The following is a 27,786-nucleotide window of genomic DNA, read 5'->3' as shown; positions in this document are numbered from 1 at the left end:
ATGCTTGTTTTCAATTACTGAAGAGGATTCGAATCCCATATTTTTACATCGACATAAAATAATAGCTTGCAACATTTTCAACATGGAATCTTTAGTTTCTATTTAATTCAGAATTTTGAAAAACAAAAGAACGAATGGTTTAAGAAAATTGGAAACGCAAACAAACAAACGAACAAAAAAACTGTAAGTTTTTCATTTCACGGTTCGAAGATAAAAATATTGTAATAACTATCATATACTTGTACAAGAACAACAATTAAATCAAACAAATAGACTTCAACTAATTGTAATGCATAAAAAAAAGAACTGATTGTAATGCACCTAATTATTGTTGATCAAAATCTAGAAATTAAAGTCCATCTCTCTGTAATTTCTATGTACCATGAATCAAACCTACAACACAAGAATCATCAATTTGCTCAAGCCCCATCTAAGAGGGACTTAAATGGGGCCCCTTGAGCAAATTTTTACTGCCTGTTCCTCCAAGCGGCAATGCGGATCTATAATGTTATTTGAACGCCAAAATCTCTTCAATCTAAGATAGAAAGGAGGTTCCAGCAAGGTTATGATGCAAAAGATTATGAGCAATCACGTCCCTCGCGCGTACCGCGTTCGCCGATCTAAAGACATTGTCAGGGACCATTTCATCATCAAAGAGCTCAAATTTAAGCGTTGAATCCAACCTCTCGCCCATCAGTTCGCATATGTTATGCAACACGCAGCACGCCCCAAGAACGACTGGCAAATCTTGAAGTTTAACTTCGGTTCGCTTCTGCAAACAACCCCATCTCCCTTTCAATCTAGCAAATGAATCTTTTGCAACCCTTTGAATATCTCCTATTTTCTCATTAAAAGCATGTTGAGTCCAAGTCAAATGTTGATGTGTGTAAGGAACTAATGTCCAATCCATTAAAGGTAATCCGGAGCCTCCAACAATCCAAACACCTTTATACAACCCAGCATTTGCCCTTTGGAAGAGCGTGGACTTTTCCAAAACCTGTTCATCCGACATTGAACCGGGATAGCCGATGCAGACATCGGTGAGGACGCCCCTCGGATCAACGACCCCTTGAACAGTGATCGAATACGAGGTCTTTTGATTTCTTTCTGTATGCCTCCTGTTGAAATATGCAGCCACACTGATCTTTGGAGCAATGATTGGTATATGTGTTGTGTACATTGATCCAACCACATTAGGAATTCCAGACATCGAACTGAATTCATCCATAGTCCTCTTCATATTATCCTCATCCATCCACCTAAGATACTTGGGCATCAAAACACTGCTTATAGCCGAACAAACCTCGAGGACAAGCTTATGGCACGTAGAAATACCCAATCCAAACTTCTTAGAAACGAGCCTAAGCGGCTCTCCAGTGGCCAACCGCCATATGCACACGGCTACGCGTTGCCTTACGGGGACTGCATCCCTCAACATGGTATTTTCCTTGGCTACGGCAGAGTTCAGCTCATTACAGATCAAATCAAATGTACCCTTCCCCATTCTAAATGCTTTCTTGAATTCTTCCTCGGGAAAATCAGGACTATTGCATTGATCCCACCAATCTTTGGACCTGTTTTTGACCCACAGCCGCCGCTGAGGGCCGGATGACGGAGTTTTATTGCTGGTGGTTACGTTTTCATCGTTAGAGACTGACTCATCCGCACTTGCACCTGCGATGGCTGATGCAGCAACGTTAGCGGCAGTAAAAGCGTTCGCTTTCGCCTTTCTTTTACGAGTCCCGTCGTCGCGTTCAGCATCTTTGTGATATTGCTTCAACTTATAAAAATAATCCATCGTAGCGACCCTTTGCTGGCTGTGATTATTCTCGAATCGAATCATTTCTTCTTGATTCACCTTCTTCATCTCTTGAAGATCGATCTTTTCTGGATCATCAAGAAAATCCAACGAACTAATAATTTCGTTTAATCCCTTAGTCTTAACCCGCTTCTCATCCACTTCCACACCCATAATCCCAGCAATATCGTTCGCATTCACTTTTTTTCTTCTCTTAGTCTGCTGCTGTTGATGTTGCTTGTTTTCACTCATTTCAAAATGGGCTCTCCCTAAAAAAAATTCGAAAGTACCGAAAACACGAGGAGCGATAAGGTTGATCTGCAAAACCTGGAGACGTCAAAGTTCAAATACATATACGCAGTAAAGGCGTTCGATAAAAATCGTAAATTACGATGTGAACGCAGCGATAAATGTCAAAGTACAAAAAGTGGGTCTGGGTTTGAAAATTTCGCGTCTGGTGTACATACATAATTTAAGCATACAGGTGGACAGACGTGTGCGCTAGGTGTGAACCACATTGAGATTCAGGGAAGGTTCTCATGAGCGAGCGAGACAAAGGACGGTGAGTTGGGAAAGCCGCTAGCGCGCGCACACACACATATATATTTTCATGGATTTAATATGTAATAATATTGCGCTAGTGCGCACACACACACACACATATATATTTTCATGGATGTAATATGTAATAATATCGTTGAAGTGTGACAGTCTTGTATTGAATGTGACAAAATATATATATAGCATTCTAAAAAGCGGTGTTAGGCGTTAGGCGGTCGCTCACTGCTCCAATTTTTAGAAGCCGCCTAATGTGATATATATAATTTTTTTTAAAAAAAAGATCGTCTGACATATTTTTCAATCAATTTGTATCTTATACCATTTAGACGCCGCCTAAACAAGCGATGGGCGACTATCCGGCTCCGATCTACCGCTTTTTAGAATACCATATGTGTGTGTGAACATAAATGACATATATATGTGTGTGAACATAAATGACCTTTGTGTCAACGTGGGGTTCACATTTTAATTAATGAATCACTAATGGCATTGTTCACGCAACTCTTGTAAATTTAGATTTTTGTGGGTAATTATTTTTGGCGTTTAATTAGTTTTTATATAGAACGACAAAAGATTATATTAAAAATATTTTCCTTTAGTTTATGTTTATTGTTTGGATAAGTATATATATTAAAAATATCTATGCAATTTATATTAATAATATGTGAATTTTAAAATCTTGGAAAACGAATAAGGTGAGATGGTCGCACGAATCTTTATCTGTGAGACGAGTCAATTATACCAATATTTACAATAAAAATTAATACCCTTAGCATAAAAAATAATATTTTTTCATGGATGACCCAAATAAAAGATATGTCTCATAAAATACAATTCGTGAGACCCTCTCACACAAGTTTTTGCGATAAATTTAATATAATAGATTTTTATGATACTTTATTATTGAATAATAAAAGATTACTTTTTAAAACAGATGTGGTATTTTTGTAAAATCCAATGCGTCACAAATTCGGATCACTACGAGTTTCATCCAACTAAAATTTGGAAGACTGATAAATCGTGTCTCCTACAATAACAACTTCAATTTAAACGGGAAATCTTTTAGCTATCATGCTTTTGGAGAAGCTACACACAGACTTAATTAAACCACATAATTCGGAAACTCGAATCGAATTGAATAAAGCTTCCAATGAATAAGTCTCTTGTGAAATGTGTGGACTCGATCCATATTAAAAAAATTTGACTTAAAAAATATTATTTTTTCATGAACTGAGTTGGGTTGAAGATTCGTCTCGTCTCACAAAATTGACGTGCAAGACGATATCTTTGGAATTTTTGTGTTTCGGGAGAGTTTCAATGATAAATATGATTCATGGAGTTGATAAAATTAGTAAGATTTTTGTATTAATTGAAAAGCTAGCATACATGATGATCTTCACACCCATCCCTACAACATAAATTAACATGTGGATCCAAATCATAAACCACTAGGTGTCCGTAAATTAATCATTCGGTGTACAATACGGGTGTGTTGGTTGTGTGGATTAAGTAAGGATAGATTAATAGTCAAACATTTATCGTTAAAATTTTAAGATGTTTTAATACTCATTTGGAGATAATATAATGATATATAATTTAAATTATTAAAAATTGGAGGCAAATTCACGAAGAGTTCAGATTTTTCTTACGCATATTTTCGATCCCTCCAATTAAATACTATTGTTTTTATTTAATTTTTTAAATTAAAAAATATGAGGAGATTCGGTTTGACTTGACAACTTTTATAAATTTGATATTTGAATAATGACTGGAATTTTGACCCCCGTCTGTTAGGCAGTGAACCCCGTATCCATTTCATTCGGTGTCCATATTTAATAATACCGACATAATATCTAATTGTCTGATATTATTATTATTATTATTATTATTATTATTATTATTATTATTTGGAGTTAGTCTCATGTGAGACCGTCTCACGGGTCATAATCCGTGAGACGGATCAACTCTACCCATATTCACAATAAAAAGTAATACTCTTAGCATAAAAAGTAGTACTTTTTCATGGGTGACCCAAATAAGAGATCCGTCTCACAACTACGACCCGTGAGACCGTCTCACACAAGTTTTTGTCTATTATTTGTGTGTTTGTGTGTGTGCTAGCGTCTATATAAAAAAAATGTTAGAGGAAAAAAATTTAAAAGTAGATAAGATATAATAATTTTATATTGCAGATATTTAAATTTAGTTTGATATTACCAAATTTATACCAAATTCGGTTAATAAATATATACACTCGTTTAATATATAGTACAAAATACACAGATAACAGTAACAATTTGGTTTAATTTCGACCGATATAATTTTTATAGAGAGTCAAGGAAACTTCTAATCAAAAGCGTGTCAAAAGATGCAATTTTATCTCCTATGGTGCAAAGCAAATATTGACCAAGTAAAACCGAAATCGTGTTTGACTTGGTTGAGTTGATTCCAACGCTATTCAAAAGCGTGTCAAACATGCAATTTTATCTTCTATTGCGCATTACACGTATTATTTTTGTGGGTATGCCTCGATTTATAACAGAGAAGAGCAATCGATGGATCCAAACGATCATCAGCATTGTAAATAAGCTAATAAATTATGCACGAACCAATTAAAATTCCTCCGGTTTTAAAATATTGGGTGTCGTTCTTGTTTATTTTTTCTTTTACTTTTGTTTAAATGTATGTTAATGTGTATAACACGAGCTTTATTTATACCATATGACTTACGTAAGAGAAAACCAGTGTCAAATAAATAATATTCATTAGATTCATTGATTTCATGCAAAAAATGACTGGAACAAAAAAAATCAACTTCCCGGTGAAAATCAAACTTTTTAATAAATTACATAATTAAAATCCAAAACATGCCAATTTATAGTAACAAAATCCAATTTTCCCATATACATAAGATTATAGTTTCACATGACTGAAAAAATAATGCTGCAGTATATATGCATATCCGTCATCAGTTGAAAGTAGACATGGAAATATAATGATAAGACTATACCTTCAAATAAAACGCAGGCTGTAAGCTCCAAAACAATGTATATGAAATATCTCGCCTTGGCTTCTCATTTTCCGAGCTAGCCAGGTAGTTAACATGTCGAATCCGACCTAAAAAGAACCTTGTCTAGGGTGCATCGACGGTGTCGCGACTCCAAAGATCAAGTCAGTGTATACATGAAGTAGTAGGCGCGATAGCAAGTATGAGAATCGTGTTTCCAAAGATACTACGCAATCTGATTGTATGATAGTGGTGGAATGAGCTATTAATTATTTCTTCGATAGGGAACATCCCATGATACTAAGAATTGAGTTCGAGTTCGACGATCTATCTATAATTTAACTTTTTCTTATGATCCAAATCCTTGGTATCGATCGTTTGGTTTACTGCGAGAACACGAAAGACTCCTCAGCTGTTGCATATACATAAGCCCTTCAACTTTCTAGATGATTTTACTGATCAATTTCGGCGACAACCGAAGGTACTTACCATTTCGCATCTCGATTAATTTAGCTCAAGATCAGCATCTCTCTTTGTACTCCAGATGAGCTCCGGCTTCGTGGTGGACCTTTAATCATTCATGTATATACTAAAGAAAATGGTAATTTCTCATTTTTTAGATCTCCGATCAGCAACATGTTTTCGAGTAGGAGAAGCTCGAGAAATAAATCGAATTTAAAACCCTTCAAAACTATACTCCAGAAACAAGTGAACAATCAAATTAACTAAGGCCTAATCTGTGCTAATATCTTCATAGAAAAGGGTTGCAGTCCCACCATCGGTCTGTCGAAGAAACCAAGTCAAAAATTGCTGCTCTGAGAAAAGGAGAAAGTGGGAAGCCCTGTGAGCACCGAGTGCACTAGCTTGTGGCAATCAATACATACATATAGTACACAGCAACAATTTTTACAAAATGTTCGTTGAGAAAAACTTGGAATTTTTAGCTAAATTTACAGGTTTTAAAATATGAATATTTCTTATATTTATACCTATATCTTCCTTGTCTGTCCTGGAAAATTTGAAATCAAAAGCTCGAATCAAGGAATTTTCTGTCTAACCCTTAATTTCCCATCCATTTCCTCCAAATTGCAGCATATATATAAGCCCTCCAGGAGTACCCGTCATGCCGTAATCTCCGAAACCACTCTTAAAATTTTTATGCTCAAGAACCCTGCATCAAGATTAAAAAGCTAACACATAAACGAAGCACATCAGATTCAGATCAATTCATAACATGTCCTAAATGTAAAAGCAAGACAAAATACAGTAGAAAATCACAAACCCGCATTCATATATACATTATTATACCCTTAAAAATGCGTGTGTGTGTGAGAGAGAAGATGGGGTGACAGACAGAGAGTAAGCACCCATAGCTTCAAGCATGTGGGAATCTGTTTATGCAAGAAAATACCATGTGTGCTCACTCTCTTCTGTCACCTCCCTTACTTAATTCTTTGATTTTCAGACAGATGATTTTTATTTTTATTTTAAAAGACAAGATTGAGGAAACCCTATATTTTAGAAACCCTGGAACAGTAGTAACACAACTGTATCGGGCACTGTTCCATTAAAAGGAACACTGCTTTTGATTTGATATATGTGTATGAACAAGTGCTGGTGCGTTGTGTGCCTTTATATAGGATAGGTTTGGAACGGTCCCCTCCCATCACCCTTGTATATATTATAATTATTGCCCTATACCAAGGAATAACTTTTTATTAATGTTTTAATTAACTAAAGGAATCATGTTGATAGATATATAATTATAATGTTTTAAATTCGATGTCGATTTTATTAAACTAACTGGAGTTCGAATTCGAATTTGATTTTAGTTTAAATGAAATTGGTCTTTTTTTAATTAAGGGGTATGTGTATTTATCTCTTTGCGATTTTTAGTTTGTAATATTGTTAAATTTTGTTCTCGGTTTGTTATCTTAGTTTTTTTTCTTGTTGCAATTATATTTGTTTCGAATGTGGTACTGATGTAGGGTCGACATTAAGCTGATATGTGCAGTGCCACATGGATCAACACTCCCAATAAAAATTTACTAAATAACTAAAATTTAAATTTAAAATGACCAAAATCGCGATGAATCAAATATTTAGAACCAAAATTGTAATTTTTCCTTTGGTTAATTATCAAAGTTTATAAGTACATTATAAGTTGAGCTAGAATTAAACTTAAAATGTACTTGACATATTAAGATCAATCTCAGATAATTTCATATATAAATAAAATAATATTCAAATTCGTCGAAAATACTCAGAAAACTATTTTAACTCGTTTAAATCCCTCTCCGGCCCCTTCCTCTCTTGTTAGCTTATTTCATTTCCCTCCTATCTCATCATCATGATCAAGCAACGTGAAATCTAGAGATGATCAGTCTCCCATTCATCACTTTACAGACATTGTCGTTTCATTTTACATCTGAAAATTGAAATTGGCTCTATAATATCTTAATTAATGAGATCCTATAGTAAGGTATTATTATCTTCGCTGCACATAAAACGATCCAATAGTATTTTTGTTTTTAGACAATGATGATCATTCGATCTATCTAGACAGAGAGCAATGCCATCCGGGTACGTTGAACGTCTCAACTCTTCCTTTATTCGGGTTAATTTGAGACGTACAAAGTGGAAACTCATTTTTGGTTTATTTTTTTCCTTTGAAGAAATTGTAACAAATTAAAATATAATACAAATCAAACCCATATATTTTTCACGATGTTAGGATTCGTCACACACATAATTTTGTACGGTTTACACATCAAAACACACACACACACACACACACACACACACACACTGTGGGGACCCGGACGCTAATTCATTCCTTAATCATCTTTAGGAATAAATAATCAAGTATAATAAACATGGTCTAAAAATTTTATTTTTTTTAAAATACACAGCGGAAACATAATGTAATTAACTTCAAATTACATATTATACATCACATACAACTTATTGTATCCAGTAGAAGAAGTTATAATTCTATCCACATCGATACAATACTGATCACCAGTAATAGAATGAGCTATAATTCTATCCACATCGATAGCCAATTATCCAGTAGCAGACTATGGCACTTCCGCCAACACCATATCTCATGACATCGTGCAATGTGCCCGTGGTGATCCCACCACTATCAGGCACTTCTGTCATAAGACTACTCGTCTAACACCTGTCATCTATATTTCAAGAGAACAAGTATATCAATCAATTCATTGCAAATGTAACTGCAATAAAATCAAGTATGTGATTTAGGGAAACTCGAGCCAAACCGTACTCGAGTTGTGCACTCCCAACTCAACATAATTTATACCTTTATCTTCTCGCTCAGAAGAAGAAGAAGAAATCCCGACTCTATCTCGGTCCATTCTCAATCTGGTAATAACAATATCGAACAGATATAGTATCAATAAAAAACTCAATTCGATACCTGTTTTGATCAATATTCAGATCACAATAAAATCTGATCAATGTCAATCAACTGATGTTTCGACGGCATAACAATACTGTTTTGATACCCCCGTCAGTCCAAACATCACAGATAAATACCAGAACTCATAATCAATATCGATACCAGTCATAATTTCAATAACAATACATATCTGATATGAGTTCTCAGGCAAATCGACTCCAAAATTCATAACAATTACATAAACAGTCCGTTCTTTAATCTGACTTCGATTCTATGATGTCTAACATGACAAGAACATCATATATGAATCCTATTCAATTCTGACAATATCATAATTCCAGAACATGTCAAAACGTAGCAAAACTTACGTCCAGTCGTAGCCTACGTCGATAGGGACTCATTACCGAAGTCGGATTCAAAATCAGACGGTTGGATTCCTCACAAAAGGCGTAAGGATTCCTTCGAAAGTTTATGAAACCTTTCTCTTGCCTCTTCCTCGTTTAATTCTGAAGAAACGTAAAGGATATACATATATATATATATATATATATATATATCCAATTGCATGCATCAGGGCAAGTGACTAATTTTTCTCATTGCACGTCTAGGGGTGGGTACGGTACGGTATACCGTACCGAACTACGATACCGTATACCGTACCGAAAATATCGGTATGAAATTTTTTCATACCGATACCGATACCGATACCGAAAATTCGGTATACCGCACATGCGGTATACCGAATTTTCGGTATGAAAAAAACTCATACCGGTATCGTACCGACACCGAAAATTTTGTCGGTATACCGAAAAAACCGTCGGTATACCGAAAATATTTTCGGTATACCGACATTTTTTTGGTATACCGAACTTAAATCTAAAAAAAATAATAATAAAAAATTATTTTCGGTATTTCGGTATATACCGAAATACCGAAAAAAAAATTATTTCATACCGATACCGATACCGAAAAGTTCGGTACGGTATGATACCATACCGAAATTTTCGGTATACCGATTTTTTCGGTAAGTTCGGTATTTTTTTCGGCACGGTTTTTCGGTATTTCGGTATTTCGATATTTTTTCCCACCCCTATGCACGTCTCGCGCTCGGGCGGACATAAAGTTCCGCCCGGGCGCGGAACTCTCGGCCCTCGCCTATTAAACAATCGCGCTCGGGCGGACATAAAGTTCCTCCCGGGCGCGATATGTTCGGCTTCCTTCCCTCCAGCATAGGCGCTCGGGCGGACAAAGACTTTCGCCCGGGCGCTACACCTTCGGCCGAACTTTTATGCTTTCATGTACTTAGTCCAAATCTTATCTCGGAATGACCCGGCTATAATCACATCAATTCATACTCAATAAATCATCTCCGATTAATTTCAGATTACGTAATTATACCCAAATCATTTCAGATTACGGTAATCAAATTCTCGGGCATTACACACACACACACACACACACACACATATATATATATATATATATATATATATATATATATATATATATATATATAAATGAAATTTTAAAAATTAATCTGCATTTTGTAAATTATTTAAGATTAAAATTATATATAATGCGTGCAATATATATTGTATATTCTGGACGTGGATAAGGTGAGTACGAAAGATATCAAACAGTAGCAGAAAAATTATGTTGAGAATGGGGGAATATGTTCATCCAACTTGCAAATAATTTCTGATATTATATAATTTCATGTGGCGATAACTTAAAGTTTATTAATTAATATTATCTCCTTTTTTTTTCTCCATCCCTTGAATATAATGCGCATGGAACCTTTCAAGCATATGGGATTTCGACTTTTCTGCCGTTGCAATATTGGAGAATTAACGCGAGAAGGGATGATTCCAATCTAGAAGAAGCTTACGCCACTCTATATATATATGATTTTATCCCGCTTTAGTGGATTTGTTCACTATTTTTAATTAATCAAGATTCAATTATTCGATCATAATATTCGTCTAAAACAAACGAAATCCATGTATAATGACGTCAAATATAAGAATATATAATAATTGCTGCTTGATAAATTGATCAACTCTACTGTATAATTACTTTTTCGGTCTTAACTTGAGCTAACAAGAAAATAATAGCTTTGATCGATAAATTTTTATGTAAGAAAATAATTTTTTTATTTGTTAAAAAAAACATATGCTTACTTTTATACTTGATAGTGTTGTTTACATCATCAATTAATATATTTTATAGCTAAATATCATATATTTATTGAAAAGTAAACATGTTGTCATCAATTTTTTTCCCCTAAGGCAACAAAGTATATATAATCAAAACTTTGGGTAGGTCCTTGGGCATCATACAGACAAACTATAAATTATATACTTCAAAAACTTAGTATTAATTTAGTGCTTGGAGAAATTAATCAAAAACCCTACAAAAATACTTTCAAGTCAACAATCTAATTATTCGAATTTTTATTTCTCGGCGAAAATGTTGGAATTTCAACCTTAATGAATTGAAATTAAGCAAAGAAACTCAAAAACTTGAAGACGAGGGTATAACCCGCACTAAAAAGCTTCCTGGAAAATTCCCAAGTAGCAGGGAAGACGCACAGACACCTTGTGCGCTCCAGCTTCTGTCTGGAATTAAATTTTCCGGACAAAGCAAGCAGTGCGGAGGCTCAATGGATTTTCTGAATCTTTTCATTTCTAAGGTGTTTTTCGATGAAAAAATTAGACCTATTGACCCCAAAAGACACCCATACGATGAAACATCGTGTCCATGCAAGCAAAAATATTAAATAGAGGATCAATAATCATTTAGAACCACTTTCTCAGATTTTCTAAATACACATTGCATTCATCTTGAGTCTACATTTATTCATTCATTAATAAAAAGAGTTTATATTATTTTCTAGTTGTTGAATTTGCGATTTATTGTGTTGTTATCACAAGTGAAGTTGTTTTCTGGGAGAAGATTGCCAACTACCGAAGCAGCAAGAGCTGGACAAAATCTTTTTAAGGAGATAGTGCTCCACACTAGCATCAACTTATTACTAATCATTGCCATCTTCTAGTTTCATCACCAACAAGCTTAAGAAGATTCTCTAAATTTTGAAGATGACTTTCTCATCTACAATATTAACCAACGGTCTAACGTCACAAGGATAAATACCAGAAAATTTCAACGGTGCTGACTTCAAAATATGACAACAGAAAACGTTGCCATTCCTGAAGATGATGTTGATCCTTGTTGGAGTCAGCATCGGATGCATAAAACCAAAAATTTTATGCTACAACTATATTCTGAATAGATTTAACGATGCATTATACAATGTGTATTGTTAACTGAAAACAACAACGGTTCAGAAAACAGTTGTAGATTAGCGTATTTTTTGGACAAACAAAAACGATTTTTTTTAAACTTTCACTATATTTAGGTTTTTAAACTTTCACTATATTTAGGTTTTTAAACAACAGTTTAAGGTTTTGCTTAAACCGTCACTAATAGCAACGGTTTTTCCTTAACCGTCGCTAATAGCGATGGTTTTTGCTTAAATGTCGCTAATAGCGACAGTTTATTAAACAATCGTCGCTAAGAGCGATGATTTTACCAAAGAATGTCGCAATTGTCTATAAATATTCACATTTTCGGTCCATTTTCCTACACACGGTAAATTTTTCTCTCTTAGACGATTTTAGCTTCGATTTAGGGTAAGTTTTTTCGCTTTTATTTTTGGTACATTTCTGAGTGTTAGTTAAGATCATGAATATTATTAGTTTAGTCATATTGTAAGTTTTTTGGTAGATTTATTAAATTATAAAAATAAATTTTTTTCTTTTACTTAAAAAATAGCGATGAATTATGTCTAAACTGTCGTTATTTAGTCAACTGTTTAAAAACGGTAATTAGTCAACGAGGATTTTATTAAAAGCCGTTGCTAATTTTAGCGACGGTATATCTTAAAACGTCGCTACTTAATCAACGGTTTAAAACCATCGCAATAGACAACGGTTTAAAACTGAATCTCGTTGTTGTACTACATGTTCACGAAATAAGGAAAAACTTATTGTCGTTGTCATCATTGGTCAAACATGGATTTATGCTTGTATTTGAGTCTAATAAATTTGTATAGATCAAGAATGAATTTGGGGCTACATTTATTGAGTTTAACTCTTCCTTAGGCATCAGACAACAAATTATTGTTCCATAATTGGCTCAATCGAACGAAATTGCCATAAGAAAAAACCGAACTTTAATTGGCTCAATCGAACGGATATAAACCGAACATCGGCCTTATTCCAAATCTTGTGAAGATAAGCAATATTATTGGCTAATCACATCCAAAACAAGATTCTCCGTCAGAAAAATGATAAAATGCCATGTTGTGGAAAGATATAAACCTTCCTACAAGTACCAAAATATAAGGGGTGTTCGGCCAAGGTTGAGATACCAAAGCCAAATCAAGTGAAAATTGGACCAAAGACGGTCGATTCCATATTCATTGGATATACACATAACAATAGTGGCTATAGATTTATTATGTTGTTATCATAAGTGAAGTAGTTGTATTTTGAGAGAAGATTTCCAACTATCAAATTATAAAGAATGGAATTAAATCTTTTTAAGAAACTAATATTCAACACTAATCTTAATTTAATACTAATCATTACCATCTTCGAGTTTAATCACCAACAGATCGAAGGAACTGTCACAAATTTTGGTAAACTTATTGTTGTAAACGTCGTAATCATAAATTGTAATCTCTAACAACTCGCACAGCATTCTTTTCCCTATTTATGATGTTGTAATGCAGCATCCACATCAACAAGAGTTTACGGATGGATTTTAAGAAAACAACTAAAGCATTCTCCTGCCCCACTTAAAACATAGCATACATAATTGATTTGTTCGATATTTACCAAAAAGAGAAAGTAATGCTGTAAGATCGATCATACGCAGAGATCAGAGTGGTCCGAGATTTGTAGGATTTCATGAGCAGGTGGACTTTGAAACTGCGTTAACTTTTTTTTTTATGCCCAAATATAATAATCAAAACAGTAACAATAATGGCACGCGAGTTGAATATTGGGACCAGGCTCAAATACAAATGCAACTCCATATTATAAATCAGTAGTTTATGTATTAAAAAACCCTCGATTGAATTAATAAAATATAATATTTTTTACAGGCATGCATTGCCCCTTTTCTTTTTATGAAAAGATAAAGCTACTGTTGGATTAACGGCCAGTTGAAGCTCAACAGCGACTGAGTGGCGTTAACCCACGCGGAAGATCTTGTACGGCTCCAAAGTCTGCTTGCTTTCGAATTGATAAATTATATAATGTAAAAACAAAGGATATTGCGACAAATCAAATTTGACTAATGTTCCAAATATTCGATACAGATTAAAGGCGAACTTTGCGGGAACCATTCCCCACCAATTCCATTCTCCTGTGGTGGTCCATGCACTTGGGACTAATTTGTTTACAAGCTTTGGTTAATTAAAACTGCGCGCCTGCAATTAGTTTGAGCTCCCGTGTTGTTAGGTTCGAAAAACTATTTGATTCATACTCGAAATCATCAAACAAAATCCGTGTTCGAAGTTGTTCAATATTCTTGAGATGAACTCAAGTTTCAAAGGATTGTTTCCATCCAAAATAAAAAGAGATTAAAATCGACGCAAATTAAGGAGCAATCCTTTCCATATATATATATATATATATAGAATATGATATATAGATAATTCATATATAGATATATTATAGTATATATAAATATTATATATTAGAGAATATTAATATTTAGATAATATGAGTCAGTGCACTTGAAATTGGTTAAGAAAGTGACTTTGGAAAAGACGGTTCAAAGGGATCCCAACAATGATGTAAAGTGGTGTGAGAACACGGTTAAATCATGCATGAACCCTACTTTACTTAATGATTATAATATTAATAAGTCAAACTTGTATAGTTTATTAGGTCTTTAAATAAAGTTGAGCTGCATTATCCTCCATCCACAATCTCGTGACGTAAAAAAATATTCGATTATACTATATTTTATGATTTTTTAGTAAATTGGGATATTTTTGACGTGGACGAGATTTTAATATTTACATAGATATATAATTTATTTTTTGGGTATTCATTGTGATGAGAATACCGTTGATTGTGATGAGTATCGTGATGTGATTCTATTTGTTGAATGTGAAAAAAATATACATTTAAATAGATGAATGTCACATCAACGATGTTCACATAACTTTATCAAATTATTATTAATCACTCGCATATAGCTGTCTTTCATGAATTTTTTCAAATGAAAACAGAACGATATAGAATAGAAACTAGTTGAATAGTCGCGATTCGGTTTCAGTTTAAACTAGTTTTTTCCCCCTTTTTACCCAATTTTGTTGTACTTTTTCCTTCACTTCAAGTCAAAATATTCATCTAATTAGTACCTTAATCACATAATATAACTTAGATTTAACCAATTAAAAATATGTAAAATAATAATAAATTTCCACTTTTTTCGATTTTTGATTTGATATAAAGTATAAGCTAGCCCCAATTTAGCTATGTTCATGAATCTATTCATTCATTCGTGCATCACCCAATAGGCCATTATCGAACGTTTTCCCTTCGTACTTACGAGAATATTGAATGATTGATGGAAACATTGAGGTTTGCATGTTAAAGAACAGTTGTGTTTTTGACATAAAGATATGGCTATATCTTCATATAATTAAAAATATATAAAAATTATAAGATGATTAGTCTTATGTATGAACTTGATAATTACATGTAAGTTGTACTTGTAATAGATTGATGATGAAAAATTATGGCAGGTAGTGGTTATCCAGTGATGGGTATTAAAGTTTTCCCTTTATGGAAGTGGAACTTTCCCCTTTTGGGAATGGACTATTACAACCTAGTCTAATACCATTTTTGCATTTGAAATCAATTTTTCGGTTATCTAACTTGTCTGAGTTTGAATTTTTGTTCACTAAAATTTTAAAGTATGATTTCGATACACAAATTGACATCAGATAAGTCTGGCAATTCCAGGTGTCATGTCGACATTTTTAGATGACATGTGAGTATGTTATGATGCAGGTCAGCACTTTGGGGAGATAGTACCGAACAAAAAATCAAAGTTGGTATAATAAAACCTAATTTTGAGAACATAGTGTACCAAAATCTAAAATAGGAAAAGTTAGTGTTTTAAAAAAAATATTTTCTTTCTCTTGAACTTATGCTCTCTTTATTTGTGGTTAAAAATTAAAACATTTATTTAATTTTTTTTAAAAAAAGAAATATATTTGAAGATCGATGAATAATAATTTTAGTAAAAAAAATTCATTTCCCACCGTTTCAATTAATCAAGAAGAACAAAAGTTTCCCCACCCACTTGGTTTTTTTGTAGTCTTCCGGAAAATTGGGACACATCCTGTGACCGTTCAAAATTCGAATCCATATATGGTTGGTTATCTATTTGTTTCTCAATGTGGACAGTTTGTGTAGCTAATTCTTTTGTTATTTGTCTTTCTTCTTAATCTTCGATACACAACAAGTAGCATGAGTTCAGGCAACAAAATTTTTTTTCCCGTAAGACGAATTTACCCATATGTAAATTCTATACAAAATGACAATAGTCCTCAATATACAACAACTCTTATCCAGAAATGTAGCACTTCAAGTTTTGGATGTCAGTGAACAATGTATATGTCTGAATTTTCAAATTTCGGAAGAAAGAATACAACGAAATTTGTGCGAAGATATATCCTGATGAATGCTCGACAGAGAGATATGTATATAGAGTGAGTCATCGGTATCACATAAAAAGTGCACCCTTCGGTGATAAGCCATAGGACGCGCGATTCTACGCCAAAGGAAAAGCACCCGAGATGCACGGGTTCGGATAAGAAGCCAAGGGACACACGGTTCTATGTCAAAAGGACAAGCACACGAGACGCACTGGTTCGGACTGGAGGGTGCAAGCTTTTGGACACATTTTTCGAAATAAATAAAAATAAATATTAATAGTATTTCCAATAAATTTTGTCCAAACTAATAATATTAATTGTCAAAGACCACACCGCACCGGGCCGAGCCGAGCCAGTTGGGCGTGAGTGTTTCATCGAGACTCAATCTATCAGCGTCTTTCTCCTTTCAAAAACTTCTGATGTCCTTTGAGGCTCGAACTCTTATCTCAAACTTATAGCTAATAAGGAAGACTATTTTGACTTATTTTCTAATATGAAACAACTCTCACTTCCATTCATTCACTACTCACCCCTTCACCAACTGTTTCCCTCAATTAATATTTCAGTTTGTGACTACAAGAGAACATGTACAATTAACTTTTATTACGATTTTAAACACACATGCACAAAGGGTGTAAGTTGAGTCGAACTTACTTGAATTGATCTTGAAAGAATTCATAAAAAGTTTTTACCAAAATATACGGACAGCAAGCCAGTTAGTCGTTCTGCGATGACATTCTATGATGATTGACGACCTATCCGCTAAGAATAATCTAGGGTTTGTCAATGGCTCGATTAAGCGCCGGAAGATGATAATGTTGAACTCCTTTCTTCTTGGATACGCAGCAATGACATTGCCATTTTTTGGTTGTTCTATCGTTACAATTTTCAATATAATGTCCAATTTTCTTGAAATTCGAACAAATTTTTTAAATTAATGATAGTTTGACAAAGTTAAATTGCCCCTATGGAACAAGAAACATCTCGAAAAAAGTTTCAAGATCTAATGTTTAACCCGCACAAAGTAAGGGCCCCATTCAGAAAACTCACATAAAAAATTAATGAGATAAATAACTTTTTTGTAGCAAATTTTATGCAATCTTGAATAAATTATCCCAAAATTTGAGTACCGTATATTAAATATAATTTTGAATGTAAGAAAAAAACAAAAAGTATATTTATTCGCTATTTCAGCACAACTGCTTGCAAAAGAATTGAAAGTTCTGCTATTTTTTAAAATGAGAAGAAAAATAGATAATAATTTTCAATTACTTTAGATTGATATATATGTTCGACTAAGAGAGAAGCGTGATTTGGAGACTATTTCTTACATATATACATGGAAAATTACTTCTTCCACAAATTTATTCACGCTAGAAATTAAAAGTTACAAGTTTATAAGTGCTAGGGGTATTAGATTATTAATTTTCATAAAAGGGTATTAATGCATTTTTAAATATATGGAGACAACTAATATCTAATTATCATGAACTGAATAACTGAAAAATGGGTCAACATTCCGTTTAACCGGGTCAAAGGATTTAATCCGGAGCCATGACCGAAACCGCCCTGAGGCAATCTGATTACGGTTTACCGGTATAAAACCTATCAACCCGAGGGGTCGTATTATTTTCGAAAAAAATTATAAAAGTAAAATGGAGTGAACGTTGTGCAAACAATGTCCTCCGTATTGAACTTATTTGGGATGACAATTTTGAAATGTAAGGGATTGACTTCTCATTATCTCACATATAAATTTTAGTTAAACAGAAATTATTGCACGTCTATAAAACAAGAAATATATCTCTTAAAATGTTATTTCTAATTTCAAACTTCTACATGTTAATCAAAATATTTAAAGAACGAAGGATTTATCTTTTTTCAATTTTTTTAAAATTAAAAATTAGTCAAACTGGATCTAAAACCGGTGGTTAACTGGACCTGAACTCGAATCGTTGCTTATGTGACCCAAACCGTAATCAATCACGAGTGAACCGATCAAGGTTCGGATTTTCCAGACAGCCCATGGTCGTCTACCTCGATGTTTGTATATGTTGTTTTTTGGTTCTATAAGCATTAAAATTTAGCTTTTAGTTTAGTAAGTTGAGTTGTATTCTTATCTTTTTTATGGAATACTGAATATTGTCGTGGTGTCAAGTACATCAAAATATTTTTTAATATCACGTTAGTATATCGAGTAAGATCAACACTTACACACAAAAAAAATTAATTTACAATATCAAAAAAACATGTTTAAATACTTACAAGATCAAAGCCAAAAAAAAAAAGAAAAGGAAAAGCTCATGAGTTTTTAATCATTTTCCTTAAAAATAATAAGTAAAGGTGTGTGGTCCGAAGGACAGGGTAATTCTGGAATTTCAACACTAAATCCATATCGCTAACGATACCAGTATCCTACTTTAGTTTTCCTCCGCCGCTTCGCATTTGCAGTGTGATTAATTCAACTCCACGGCGTATATCCATACCGGAAGTTTCGGGATCAAATCGGCGCGAGAAGCAATTTGAGAGAGCTCGTTCAATTAATCAGTTCGTTATTTTCCCCCAGATCTTTGTTTTGTATCAGACTTTTCACTACTATTGCTTCTGCTTTTGTTGGGTTTGGTTTTTTCCTGCTTTTGGTTTCGTTACCACGGTCTTCTATTATTGCTCTGGTAGTACATAGTAGGGTGATTATTTTTTAACTGCATGAATTGATTTAAATGTGTTGAGAAGTGTTAAAAAACCTAACTCATTCTAAAAAACTAGTTAAGGGAGGTAGCTCAAGGGGAGTATTGTCCAAGCCCATATATACAATTTTAAAGTTATTTATTCAATCGATGTGGGACAATTAATGCACCTCTCTTACGCCAGGAATGAGCGTGGAGTTTACAAACGACTCAATTATGGACAGAACGGTTGGCATAATTATAGTCCAATACATAACGGTGGAATCCGAGCTCTGATACCATGTTAAGAATTGAACATGGAACTAACTCAACCTCAAAAACTAGTTCAAGAGGAGAGGATTGTTCAAGCCATATATACAATTCCAAGTTATTTATCCAACCGATATGGGATAATTAACAAGAAGTAGTATGGGTTGGATGGATGGATTTGATTTTATCGAGATAAATAAGTTGAATTTTCTTGATTGAATTTTTATAATACAAATGTAATCGTATATTCAAAACCACGATTGACACAAACATATCATTGAAGAAGTTGATAAAATTCCCAATCAGATATACAAATGGGTAGCGGAGCCACCATGATCCTGCTGCGATCTTTGCTGCTGCCACCAGTCCCTTTCCAATCTAAGGAAAAGCTCATTTTCCAGGGTGTTAGTGCAAAATAAGCGATTTTATGCGGCAAAATCGAGTCTCGAGCTGCCGGACGTTCAGCGCTTAGCTGAAACAGCTCGTATTTCCCTTACGCCCCAGCAAGTACATGTTACACTATGTTCTCCTTTTATATGAGCGTTTCTTTTTTTATAATTATAATTCTCGTTATTTTTTTCCCATTTATTTAATTACTTCGTAGGTTGAAGAATTTGAACCCAAAATTCTAGCAAGTGGTGGAATGGTATCCTCTTTTCTCTCTACACACAAGTGCGCACAGGCATTTACACTATGAATATCTATATTTGTGAATGCGATTTTAAAGTTTGATTGATGTTTGTGTTCATCACAATATCGAGAGTAAGCCATTGAACAGAGAAGAGAAAATAACTTCCATTGATCTCCAGAATTTTTACAGAATGACTTATGTAAAACTTGATCTATGAAATGAATGGTGTTGAACCTTGTATACAGATATACGTGTGATAATGAGCTAGATGTGTATATTGTATGGCAATATGTGCTAATTGATATACAAATTTCCAATAGTGTTTTAGGTTTCTTCCTTGGTGTGATTGCTAATAGTGAAAAAGTTTAACCATACTAATAAAAATGTTTGTGTTAAAATGTATTCTCACTGTTTTTCAAATTTTCAATTAAACAGCAAGTGGTAAAAGATGGGAAGTTCAAATGTCTACCATTCTAACCTCCTGACATCATTTTTCTTCTTGTAGTTGTCGAGTATTATGTAGCCATGTGGGTTGTTAATATATATTTCTATGCCACTCTTGGTGATGTATAGATCCTTATATTACATGATCTTATGTGTGTTTTTGCGATCTATGGCAATTACTTTACAAGAGTTTGTCACACAATGTAGGCATGCGATTTTTTATGGACTTATTCATCTTCTAATATACATGTGAAACAGGTTTGGGCAACTTCAGGCTGTTGACCTTGAGAGTATTGAACCGGCCTTGAGAGCAGGTACCTGGAACACTGAAGTTTAACTTTATAGTGTTTATAATGTGATCTTACTAGCAGAGATACATTGACTGACTTCTCTGTATTGGATGTGATTTCCTCCATAACCGGTAACTCTTTTCTGTACAATACGGATTTATGTGGAAAATAGAGTGTGTGGTTGTTCATCTCTCTTGCTCGATACAAATTTGCATGCTACTGGTGCGATAGTGTGTTGTTGAACTCGGGTTTCTTCTTTTATTTATAGATGCTTCCTGTGCAGCTTATAATGGATGTTGATACATATAAAATACTATTTCTTTGTTAATTCTATGAAGAGATTGCCGTGAACTTTCATAGAACGTCGACCAAGTTAATCTGCCTTTGATTTGTCCTCTCTTGGATATACAGATACTGAAGGTGACAATTTACGAAATGATGCTCCTGAAATATTTGATAATAGGTATTCAAAGTAACATATATTGTCATCCATACTTCGTGAATAGGATATATCTCAATGTAAAAATAAACTTCAATTTTTATTTACAGGGATGCTATAATAGCTGCTGTACCAACATTCGAAGATTCTTATATCAAAGTTCCTAAAGTCTGAACAAGGAGTGATGGTTTATGATACCAGTCAGGTAATTTCTTTGTTAGTTAATTTTTCATCTGGCAAACCAAATAGCATTTAAATTCGTGTATAACTTTCTTGCTGCAAAATTTTATTACGTTATCGTTTCTCCAAGCTTATTAGCATGGATGCAAAATTTTCTTTTTGCAGCAACTGAGAAGATCACTTGGGCATCTTCTCTTGTGGTAAATGGTTTAAGGATTTCCATATTGATTGGTGAGTGTTATTTGGATTGAGATTCGTATTGATTTTTGCCTGTGGGCATGATTAAAATTTTGATGTTGTTACAAATTCAAGAATAGAGAGTCCACCCATTACATGTTAAATATGATTCTTGAAGTGAGGTGTGGTATGTTTTCACTCGGGAAATAATTAATTGGAATTCCGCAAATTCAGTCAATGGTTTAGGTTGTATCAACATTCAAACATGGTAGTTCAAACTACACAATAAAGATTGTGGCTTCCAAAAAAATTAAAAAATCAAGTTGGTTTGGATAAATGCAGCATGTTTTTGTGGTGGTTATATTTTTTATAGCAATCTTTAATGAAATTATCCCAAAATTGTAAGAATGTATATCAAATGTATAATTTTGAATATAATAAAACAAATAATAATATTTTGATAACTATTTTACCACAATTTCTCTTGTTAAAAAAATTGAAAGTTGTGTGATTGCAAAAATTAAAAAAAATTATAATTACTTTTCATCGTATCTAATCTGCAAATCAGCAGGTTCTTAATTTTTTTTTAAGGACTGATAATATCTTATCATCCAAATTATCTCTGGTGAGATTTTTCATTACATTTATATGTGTGGATTCGACCTAGAGAACTACGATTTCGAGACTATTTAATGTAGGTACATGGAAAAGAAACTTGTTCCACAAAAGTATTTATGAACGGGAATTCAAGTTAAAAGTTTAAAAATACCAGGGATCCAAGATTATTAATTTTCAACTGTCCCACCTCAGTTCAGCCCCATTCCAGCCACCCGCCCCCTAAATTATTTTGTAAATGTTCTATTTTTTTTAATGAAAATGCTTTCATTAAAAGATAAATATAATTTGTTACAAATATACCCGGGCATACCCAGAGAAAGTGGTTAAACTAACCCACGATGTCAACTAAATGACCAAATTTGAATTTACAAAAAAAATGCATAAAATAAGAACGTAGCTGCAAATAACTATTACAACATGTCAAACTTCTTATGCCATTAGAGTTTCCTTAGTGCTCTTCAACATCCATGGAAAACCTCTTGGAGCATGACAGCCAGCGCCTAATTCGCACAAGATCTCTTCAACAATGAAGATCCAAACCTACATCACCGAAATTTGTATGCCAAGCAATCTGAATTTTCCTAACAACCCTATCCAGGGCACCATATCATCATCAAACAATTTACGATTTCGCATTTCTCAAATGAAGTAAATTGTAGCTGCGATGGCTGCAATTCTTATCTTTGCAACTCTAGATGAACCTCGATAAGTACTACTAAAAGCTGCAAGTAAAGCAGTAGTTGAATCCATTGTATTCTTTAAGTCCAACCATTCCCTAACTCTATTCCACCCTCCTTCTAAGTGGGCATTGAAAGAACAAATGGTCAAAAGATTCCACAAATTGATTGCAAAGGACACATCCCTTATCTAATACATATGGTTGACGATCTTTAGTGAGGAATTTTCGATGAGCGAATAACCACAAAGAGAAAAAGTAAAAATTTGTGTGAGACGGTCTCACGGATCGTATTTGTAAGACAGATCTCTTATTTGGGTTATCCATGAAAAATATTACTTTTTATGGTAAGGGTATTACTTTTTATTGTGAATATCGATAGGGTTTATCCGTCTCACATATTAAGATCCGTGAAACAATCTTACATAAGACTCACTCTAAAGAAAATCTCTACTTTGGGATGGTATTACTATTCCGAACCAGCGGTTTCCACTTATCTCTTATCTTTAGGTTTATCAACGGAAATATTTAACAAAATGTTTTTATTTAAATAATTAAATTTCTCCTCATTAACAATTCTTTCATTTGTATAATAATTTTACAAATAAAATAAAACGATAAAAACACAATATAAATCTTAAACTAATTTATCAAATTATCTTTTTTTTTTCTCCTTTATTTCCAAATATGTTCTCTCGTTGATATTATCTTTAAATTAGTATATTCTATTTTTTAAAGTGCTATTTTAAATTTTTTTAATATCTTATTTCAGTTATTTTTATGAAAATTAGTGAATTACTAATGTATATTGAAAACGTTCACGAGTTTGAAATTATAAAAATTCGAACACAATTTAAAATAGTCAAGCATAATAAATAAATAAATAATTTATGATCTTATATATATATTTTGTACTCTAATTTTTATATTCTAAATTGGATTGCAATTATTAAAATATTATTATTTTACTCAAACTTCATATTGTAAAACAAGTCATGGATAAAACATCGAAAATTTTGGTATTAAATAACTCTTTTGTTCAGGCAATTTATTTCAAAACTAAATTTTTATTTTTTATTATACTAAACAATTTTTTAATTACGTTTTTGTTCATAACAATAATAATAGTTATTATCAACTTTTATATTTTCTATAAATAATTATTTTTTAAAAAATAATCTAATTTTCTGTCTATGTCCCTGTTTCCAAGAATTATTAGATATTATATAATTCTAAAAATTTAAAAGCCTTTATTAAAACCCCTACTAGTCTACCCTATGTCATCGAATGTGAGGAGAAATCATTTGCACTTTTAATGGGCCAAATAGTAATCAATATTCAACCTTGGGCCCATTTAACAGCCCAAACTTATGAACGACACAATATCTGGGCCGTGGACGTGCTTGTGCTCCGCGAAACTGGAGAATCAAAGAGCAGTGGCAAATCTGGAATTTCAAAACTCAATCCCAATCCCTTGCGAAAACGCTAACCTACTTTTCCTCCGCCTTTTAGCATTTGCTGTGCTCATTCTACTACTAAACTCCGGGGCGTAGATCCGAGGAGTTTTGAGATCAAATCGGCGCAAGAAGCAAATTTGATAGAGCTCGTTCTATCAATCGGTTCTGTAGTTTTAATCAGATCTTTGTTCGTATCGCACTTTTCACTGCTATCAGGTTAATATTAATGTTTTTTGGTGTTTGTAAACATGTGATGATTGTTGTATAGTTGATGTTGAATGATCGTACGTGAGACTTCAAATTTTATCCTGTTTTGTTAATGAACGTGGACGATTAAGTTTTTGCATCGTTTGTGGGAGATCTGTATGGTTATACTTTTATCATTGGATTGAATATCAGAACAGTAGACATGTGTTTCCCTTTCTCTTCTGCTATTTGTTTTGTTTTTACGTGATATGGCTTTCTTTTTTCAGTATTACTACTGTTTTTTGTGGGTTTGCCATGCGATATAATTTACGGCTGAAAAAGTTGCGCACTTTTAAATCTAAGTGTATCTCATCCGATGTTTTGTCCCAAAGCTCATTTTTCCCTCGTTTTGCGCATGTTATAGTTTGGTTCTTTTTTTTCTCCTCATAATTAATTTATCTTCTTGGTTGTTACTATTATCGAGTATGATGTAGTTTGATGGATTGGAAAAGAAATACCTTTATGGCGTATATTTTGAAGTTGTGGATTATATACTCTTTTTGGGTGATTTGACCGAAAGATGAGCTTCTTTTGTTTTTTTGCCTTCAGGGGCTCTAATTTGTTTTGGTTTTCTCAGCGTTGGTAGAGGGTGCGCGATTTTTTTGGTATTGTTAGCATAATGGAAACTACATTTACGTCCAGGTCCAGGGACATTGCGCGTTGCTCCTTTATTTAAACAATGTTTGGTTTTGAAAATTTTCCATACGTGTGTGAAATATATCATCAGAGTGTCTTGTAGTGTTTCTGACTACTTTTCTCTCATGTCCCATAATTACATTGCTGTTTACTACTTTACTTCTTCGGTTTTTAATGTGCTAATCATTTATTTCTTTTTCTGCAGTCATGGCTGGAACGGCACCTGAAGGTTCTCAATTTGATGCTCGCCAGTATGATACAAAAATGAATGAGTTGTATGTACTAATCTTATTGCAACTTTCTGCTTACTAATCTATGACTAAATAAGTTATTCAGTAAGCTGTTATTAATTTCGGCCTTTTCTGATCATCTGAGTTTGTTGGCCCAGGCTTGGAGCTGATGGAGAGGAATTTTTCACCAGTTATGATGAGGTGTATGACAGCTTTGATTCTATGGGCTTGCAGGAAAATCTTCTTAGGGGCATCTATGCTTATGGTAAACTTGGATAAATAATATGTTGATTACTTCTCTTCTGCTTTTTCTAATAATTGCCGACTTTATAAGCTTTATCTTTCAAGGTCATTTCTTTTTTCGAGAATCTTAACTTAAATTTTTTCGTCAAGATTTTGTTATTTCAGTTTTCATTGAGCACGTGTACTTGCTACAACTTACCAAGTGTTTTTGGCTTCTCAGTTTTGGGTTGTCTAGTAATTTGAAGGTTTTGTTGATCTCTGCTTTCCTTTTCGAGATTTTCAAGGGAAATGAAAGGTTCATTTGTATCTACTTGCAGGTTTTGAGAAGCCCTCTGCTATTCAACAAAGAGGTATTGTTCCCTTTTGCAAGGGGCTTGACGTGATTCAACAGGCTCAATCTGGAACTGGAAAGACTGCAACCTTCTGCTCTGGAATTTTGCAGCAGTTAGACTATAATATAGTAGAATGCCAGGCCTTGGTTCTGGCACCTACCCGTGAGCTTGCTCAGCAAATTGAGAAGGTCATGCGAGCGCTAGGTGATTATCTTGGTGTTAAGGTTCATGCTTGTGTTGGAGGTACCAGCGTTCGTGAAGATCAGAGAATTCTTTCTAGTGGGGTTCATGTCGTGGTTGGTACTCCTGGACGAGTTTTCGACATGTTGAGAAGGCAGTCACTACGGCCTGATTACATTAAAATGTTTGTTTTGGATGAAGCTGATGAAATGCTTTCACGAGGTTTTAAGGATCAGGTAACTCTTAAATTTTTTTTTTGCCCAAGTGCCATGAATGCAAAATTATTAATCTAATGAAACTGATCCACTCTTTCAGATATATGATATCTTCCAGTTGCTGCCACCTAAGATCCAAGTTGGCGTATTCTCGGCTACTATGCCACCAGAAGCTCTTGAAATAACAAGAAAGTTCATGAATAAGCCCGTACGTATTCTTGTCAAACGTGACGAGTTAACCCTTGAGGGTATAAAGCAGTTTTATGTTAATGTTGACAAGGATGAGTGGAAACTGGAAACACTCTGTGACCTTTACGAGACTTTGGCCATCACTCAGAGTGTCATCTTTGTCAACACCAGGCGTAAGGTTGACTGGCTTACTGACAAAATGCGCAGTCGTGATCATACTGTATCTGCTACCCATGGTGACATGGACCAGAACACTAGAGATATCATCATGAGAGAATTCAGGTCAGGTTCATCTCGTGTTCTTATCACCACCGATCTCTTGGCTCGTGGTATTGATGTGCAGCAAGTGTCTCTCGTTATCAACTATGATTTGCCGACTCAGCCTGAGAATTACCTGCATCGTATTGGCCGAAGCGGAAGATTTGGGAGGAAGGGTGTTGCTATTAACTTTGTCACTAGAGATGATGAAAGAATGCTTTTCGATATACAGAAGTTCTACAATGTTGTGATCGAGGAGCTTCCCGCCAATGTCGCTGATCTCCTCTAAGAAGTTTTTGTTTCGCAAGAGGTTTTTTTAATGTTTCCTTTTATATTTTGTAGGATGGTTTAATGTGTAATAGACTTAATTAAGTTTGAAGGTTCGAGTCCCTTGATTTGCAGGGGGGTCTCACCCCTCCCAATTTGGTTCATAAACTTTTTTCTTGTATGGTAATTATCCAAAACTACTGCAGATTTTGGAGTTTCTTAAGCTTTATTGAGTCTAATTGTATTTGTTTATGTTCGCCTTACAATGGTTACCTAGTTATTATCTTATGTCGTTCTTGCCTGAAATTATTGACAGATCACTGATGTAATAATTTGATGCCACGGTATATCAAGTAAAATATTTCCAAGGGTTAACAAATTTGTAAGATTCTCCCTCTAAATTCGTCTGTCTGCATCTCTTTTTGTACTTGTGGCTTCATAGAAATCACAAGGTATTGGAGATTTGCTACCACGTTTTAATTTATGTAATATATTTTTCTTTTGGTAGGATCATTAGATTTTGGACTTATCCTAAGGCCAAAAAACATTATCAAATCTATTAATGTTTTCTGCCGTTGCATTTTAGTTGGTTGGTTGGTGTAACTTCC

General features: G+C 33.8%; 3 protein-coding genes across 3 annotated transcripts; 2 read left to right on the top strand and 1 right to left on the bottom strand.

Annotated features, from left to right (window-relative positions):
- Positions 1–173: 173 nt before the first annotated feature.
- On the bottom strand, positions 174–2,355 carry LOC140834364 (protein ANTAGONIST OF LIKE HETEROCHROMATIN PROTEIN 1-like). Its single transcript, XM_073199195.1, has one exon. It carries the CDS (start codon positions 2,048–2,050, stop codon positions 536–538), a length of 1,515 nt encoding a protein of 504 aa, XP_073055296.1. The 5' UTR covers positions 2,051–2,355; the 3' UTR covers positions 174–535.
- Positions 2,356–19,806: 17,451 nt separating this feature from the next.
- Positions 19,807–21,864, top strand: LOC140835488 (glutamyl-tRNA(Gln) amidotransferase subunit C, chloroplastic/mitochondrial-like; the record flags this gene model as incomplete). Its single annotated transcript, XM_073200981.1, has 6 exons — positions 19,807–19,977; positions 20,075–20,142; positions 20,804–20,859; positions 21,247–21,298; positions 21,385–21,479; positions 21,620–21,864. Coding segments are annotated over 5 exons (411 nt in total), but the record flags the coding sequence as incomplete, so codon positions are not given.
- A 2,502-nt stretch (positions 21,865–24,366) lies between these two features.
- On the top strand, positions 24,367–27,430 carry LOC140834361 (eukaryotic initiation factor 4A-2). Its single transcript, XM_073199192.1, has 5 exons — positions 24,367–24,598; positions 25,470–25,539; positions 25,653–25,759; positions 26,055–26,485; positions 26,565–27,430. The coding sequence occupies exons 2-5, from the start codon at positions 25,472–25,474 to the stop codon at positions 27,198–27,200; spliced, it is 1,242 nt and encodes a 413-aa protein (XP_073055293.1). The 5' UTR covers positions 24,367–24,598; positions 25,470–25,471; the 3' UTR covers positions 27,201–27,430.
- Positions 27,431–27,786: the final 356 nt, after the last annotated feature.

Source organism: Primulina eburnea, chromosome 6 (assembly GCF_022965805.1).
Source record: "Primulina eburnea isolate SZY01 chromosome 6, ASM2296580v1, whole genome shotgun sequence".
NCBI classification, from domain to species: Eukaryota; Viridiplantae; Streptophyta; class Magnoliopsida; order Lamiales; family Gesneriaceae; genus Primulina; species Primulina eburnea.
Note: the sequence above shows the minus strand (reverse complement) of the source record. Positions and strands in the feature narration are given on the sequence as shown.